This window comes from Cyprinodon variegatus, unplaced genomic scaffold (genome assembly GCF_000732505.1).
Source record: "Cyprinodon variegatus isolate N-32 unplaced genomic scaffold, C_variegatus-1.0 Scaffold23, whole genome shotgun sequence".
Taxonomy (NCBI): domain Eukaryota; kingdom Metazoa; phylum Chordata; class Actinopteri; order Cyprinodontiformes; family Cyprinodontidae; genus Cyprinodon; species Cyprinodon variegatus.
In genome coordinates, this window is record NW_015150476.1 from 2,187,984 (window position 1) to 2,193,775 (window position 5,792).

Consider the following 5,792-nt stretch of genomic DNA (forward strand, 5'->3'; position numbering starts at 1 on the left):
TTCAAAAGACCTCAGTCTCCTCAGCAGGAAGAGTCTGCTCTGACCCTTCTTATAGAAAGCCTCATTGTTGTGAGTCCAGTACAGTTTGTTGTTCAGGTGAGGACCCGGGTACTAATGTCCATTAGGTAAAACATCCTGGTACAACTTCATCAGCAGTAAACAAAATAAAATTCACGTATAACGAATCAGGCTGGCAAAATTATTAGAAAAACATAAAAAGCAATTGATTTTTGTTTTTTAATCAATATGTGTTTTTTAAATGCATTTTTGGTGTATTTTTACATTGCTTTTTAATGTTTTCTAAATGCATTGAGGCTGAGGTAGACTAGACAGACCATTTTCTGTCACTCTTTTCAGATAATATTTCTATTCTATAAAATGTATTAAATCAATATTATATACACTGCCACAGCATAACTTTTGTCTATGCTAAAGAAGACAAAAAAAGTTCTCCAGCACACATTAACTCACACATGTAATTCTAAGGTTTACAGTGTCCTGCATCATAACCACACCACTTTATAGCAAAACAAATCACAAAAAAATTGGTAAAAAAGTTGTGGTTTTATTTGAGCAAACAGCTTCCTTAGTATAAATGAATGCACTGGGATGGGGGGGAGTGAGAGACCCACCCAAGATGGCGGCTCTAGTTAGCAGCTTCAGTCCCTGAGGGATCTACGTATGCATAGTCTCTGAACAGAGTAGAAATATGAATCGATTCAGAGTTTGGTCCAGTGTTATGCTTCATGGCGGCAAGGATGCAAAATGTTCTTTACGTGGTTCTGTTAGTAAATATAAACACCCCATCAACTCCTTAAGTTACCACCTAAATAGGGCCCATTTAATCACCTTTTTAAAGGTGATGCTAGCAGAACAAAGCCTCTTCCAGCGCGGAGCCTTAAGCTACTGAAAGATCATTTTGATACAACAGAAAATGAAGTAAAAAAAAAAAACAAGATGTCTTTTCTCAAACAGATTAATGAACATAAGACAATTAAATAAGGTAGCGTATTTGTGGAATCAAGAAAGTTCTATTCTAAAAACAAACCAAAAAAAAAATAAAAAATGGCATATGTGGACGCACCATATATACGTACTGTATATATCCCATACACCTTTTCCTTCCTTTGGCACCTTCTTCTTCTCTTTTGACTATCTGAGTTGATGAAACCATTAAATTTCTGCACCGTGAGATCAATAAAGTCAATTAATCAATCAATTCAACAAATAAATCAATTCTATTCTGTATCAATAGCGTTAATCCCTATTGCTGCCACATTTCAAACTCCAGTCGGTTTTCTTGAAGCTTTGGTCTTCAGCTTTTGCTCCCGTGACTCATGAATCTTGAGATGTCTTTTCAAGTACTGATCATCAGCGAAATGCTTCCCACACTGACTGCAGGAAAAGTTCTTCACCCCGGTGTGCAACATCTCATGTCTCTGCAGGTGACTAAACCTCTTGAATCTTTTTCCGCAGTGAGTGCAGCCGTACGCCTTCTCCTCCGAGTGAGTGGTGAGGTGCAGCCTAAGACTGCTGCCCACCGTGAATCTCTTGCCGCACTCGTCGCAGCTGTACGGCCGTTCTCCGGTGTGCGTCCGCATGTGGATTTTGAGGCCCCCTATCTGGGTGAAGGACTTCTTGCACACGTCGCAGACATACGGCTTCTCGCCCGTGTGGATCCGGTTATGTTTTTTGAGGTCGTTCCGGTAGTGAAACGTCTTGCCGCACTGAGCGCAGCAAAAGGGCCGCTTGTCCGTATGGAGCCTGTCATGCTGCCGCAGGTTTTGTATGGTTCCAAATGTTCTTCCGCACAGTTGGCAACTGTATGACTTCTCCCCGGTGTGCACCTGCAGGTGTTGCCTAAACCCAGGCCTGTACCCGAAACACTTCTCGCAGAAAGGGCAGGCATAAGGCTTTTCTCCAGTGTGGCTGCGCATGTGCACCTTGAGTCTGTATGAAGTGCTGAAAGCTTTGCTACAGATGTTGCAGCAGTGCTGTCTTTCTCCCTTGTGCTTACGCTTACGTAAACTCGTGTTGCTGACCGGCCGGAAAAGTTTTCCATAAATGCTGCAGTTGTGATCTTTGTCTTTGCTGTGAGTTTGGTTGAGAATACTTAGATCTGCTTTGTTTAAGTCCAAAACGTTGGTGCTCGTTACCTGGGCCCCTTCAGCAACAGCGGGTGAATCATTTTGCTCCAGCATTACTTGTTCCTGCTCCTTTTCTGTTGTGCTTGCTCCTACCATCCGTCTTTGATCCTGCTCAGCTCCCTGATATTTAGGATCACATTTTAACACTGGCTGAGTGAAACTAAAACCTTCTCCCTCTGGCAGCTTTTCGACCTCTCCCTCGATTTGGAAGAGATGTCCCTCCTTTTTGTAGCTCTCACTCTCACTGCATTCATGTTCAGGGGGGTTTGGAGGATGCAGCTCATGCTCATCTGTGAATCCATCACCAGTAATCCCCGAGCTCTCATTCTTAACTAGCTCCTCCATCTGATTCAGAGGTGACTGAGTGAGGGCGCAACTTTCCTCCGGGTCAGGCTCTGTTTTCCTAGGAACTGAGATTCCACTGCAGTCGTTCACACATGGCTGTTCTTCTCTTTCTTCTGTCTGCAAAAAAAATGAAGTGGAGGATGCGCTCTCCATCAGCTCTCCCTCATTCCTCTGCCTCAAACATTTGTTGTCACTGCTGCATATTGACACCTTTAACATATTCGACGTGGAGCCGAACAAATTACTCTTCCAGTTAAAGGCAGACAAGTGTTCAGCATCATCCTCCTCACATCCTTCTGTAAGATAAAAGGAAACAAGAAGCAGATTGATGTAGACAAATAATTATTTTCACATTTCACATGAAATGAGTAAAAATCTCATTTTGTTTTAATTCAATTGAAGAGTTGTAAGTGTATATTTTCTCCATTAGGGGGCAGCTGTAACCAAAACACTGAACTGTCAAAGCTCTTAAATGGAATTCCTGAGCTAAAGGTTTGATATATTCCAGATTATTAATCTGTTTCATATCTGGAAATCAGCACTATGTAGAATGTGAAAGAAAAAAAATCTTATTCCACATAGGAGACATGCATTAACGTGATCAACAGCAAAAAACCTGCTTAAACTCCCTAAAAAAAAATACAATTAAGGCAGTCAATTGTTGCAATAAAGACAAACAAAACCAGCAACACGACATGTTCTGAATGATATAATATATATAATCGATTTTAGATACAATTGTAAAGACCTTTTCTTTTTTTAGTTACCTAGGCATATTGAATGATTCAAGGTAATAGATCCAATTTATTAAATCAGAAAATATGCTAATGTAGGTATATTATTACATTTTTATGCCCCATAAGATGTAGAGCAAAAGGATGTAATGTGTTCAGAACAATACCTGCTGTTAGTGGGGAAAGCACAAGTCAGCTACTTAAGGAGCAAAAGATCAGTTTAACTCTATTGTAAAACCCCACATTATTATAGAGTTATTGTAATTTTCTAAACAAAGCATCTTTGTTTTGTATATTTGGTCTAATTGAACAGGATCCAATGTCTGATAATTATGCCCAACATCATCAGGGTTCAATCATATAAAAAAAACAACTAACAACTGTTGGACAAAACTGTGAAAGATTCATGAAAGATTTAACCCAAATCCAAATTTCAAGATAATAGTGTTTTTGGAATCCAGAACAAGACCTTATTACCTATGTAACATAAAAAAATACGAATATTTTGATGGCAAAAATGAAACGCCAACTTGCCCGAATATGTTAAGAAAAAAAACAAAAAAAACAATAGTGCTTCTATGAGAAATTCATGAAAAACACTCTGAGAGTGAAAGAAACACATTTATTTATTTATTTTTTTGGTACAACATAACCTTAGAGGCATTAACACAGATACTGGCACTTATATATTTTAGTTTATAAACCTATTTATAATTGTTAACTAGGCTTATTAACTTTTCAATTAACTTTTTTCTTGACTTGTTTCATTCTTTCTCCAACTTTATTAGCAGTAGGTAATATATCATTCAAGGGCTCATCTAATTGGTCAAATACCAAAATAAGATGTACAGCCATGTAGCAGGATCTATGCTGAATGGCTGGATGTAGATCTTGTGCTTCTAGACCTCACTGAGGGACGGGGGACTCCATTTGTAAGGCAAGTTATCAAAGTGCCCAAAAAAACGGTTAAGATTTTTGAAGGTCTGCTTTGTCGACATTCTTTAAAGGGGGGCTTAGTTCAGCATAGTGAGTATTTAATGGGGGAGGGAGTAGCCTCTGATTGCTATCGACATTTGCTCATGTTAAACCTGTTCTTCTGTCCGGGTACACTGCAATCACAGAAAGCCATTTCATGTGCACCCGTATTAGAGACCTTACAGTAGAAAGACGGCGAGAAAAAACAGCTACAGTGTATACCGACTTCCTGTTTTCAAAATAAAAGTGTAAGCCTAGCTTTTGAAGTTCAGAAGCGATCAAGCTTGAATATTGATATTTATCCCTATACAGGGGTGGACCTTAAGGATTTTTACCACTTGCCCTTCGGTCAAGCGGCTTTCACATTTCATTTGCCCAGAAAATGTTTTTACTTGCCCAGTATAATGTTTGATAAATATAGTTGCTAATATTCATTTTTGTATATATGTCAATGAAACATGTTTTTTAAATGTTTTTTTGTAATTCAGTAAGTTTACAGGTTCCTGGTGTGTATATGCATGCGCCAGATAATGAACTCAAGCCAGTATTAGCGTATCAACATGCTTTTCAATCCTTCCTTCACATTTTTTCAAACTAAACTTTGCTTTAAACTGTTGTGTGCTTGGAAAAATATAAATTGTAATGTTAAAAACCTAAAAAAAATTGACAGGTTAAAAACTTACACTACTACTACTCAGCAATTTAACATGTTTAGCTCTATAACCTTTAAATGCACCACTCCAATGTCTAAGAGAAAAAAATGTAATGAACATTTTTTAATGTATGACCACTGTATAGAAGACTGCCATATGATAGAAATATTCACACTGTGCACATACAATTATTATTATTATTTTCCTAATCCCTGACAGATCATTTTTAATCTAGCGTGTATTATAGTATAGATTAAATTCATCATCCAGCTGCTGCTCTGCAGAATTCTCTCCCCAATGGCTAAATAGAAATGAATTAATATGACCAGATTAAAATAATAATGTTCAATTAAATTTATTCATTTCAATGCTATGATGCCTTAGTATGGGATACATTTTTTTGTGAATAAAATTTGTTAAAATTATGTTATATAATATCAGAAATGTGGGTTACTGCTGGAGGGTGGGTGAAATGGATTTTAGGTGGAGGATGGGTGGTAGGTGATGGGAGAAATGGGTGAAGGTAGTAGTAGAAGGTGAAATGGATGCTACGTGGGTGGTGGGTGAAATGGGTGGAGGGTAAAATAGGTGGTGGTTGTGTTACTGTACTTACATTTTTTTGCTTTGTTGTTTTTTAGCCCGGTGGGCAAATGCAATGAAATTTGTACTCTCCCGATAATAAAAACGACTTGCCCCGGGCGATCGGGCAATGGTTAACATGGAGCCCTGCTATATACAAGAAAAAAATAAATAAATAAAATAAATAAACATGTAGAGATGTAATATGCAAAAGTAAAAGGTATATCTCATGAAACCAGTGCAGTACCTTGAACCCTTATAGATTTTGTGTCAATTCCCCTAAAAAAATGGAGGGGAGTGGCGGTCTAGTCGTTAGGGCATAGGGCTTTGAATCCCGAGGTTGTGACACTCCCACAGAC

The 5,792-nt window shown here is 38.3% G+C and overlaps 1 protein-coding gene across 1 annotated transcript in view; it reads right to left on the minus strand.

Moving 5' to 3' along the window:
* Positions 1-417: 417 nt before the first annotated feature.
* The window catches only part of znf596 (zinc finger protein 596), a 6,703-nt gene continuing 1,328 nt past the window's right edge, over positions 418-5,792 (minus strand). Inside the window, exon 2 of the mRNA XM_015391951.1 lies at positions 418-2,788. Within this exon, the coding sequence (XP_015247437.1) occupies positions 1,281-2,788 (1,508 nt within the window). The 3' untranslated portion in view covers positions 418-1,280. The remainder of the gene's footprint in view (positions 2,789-5,792) is intronic.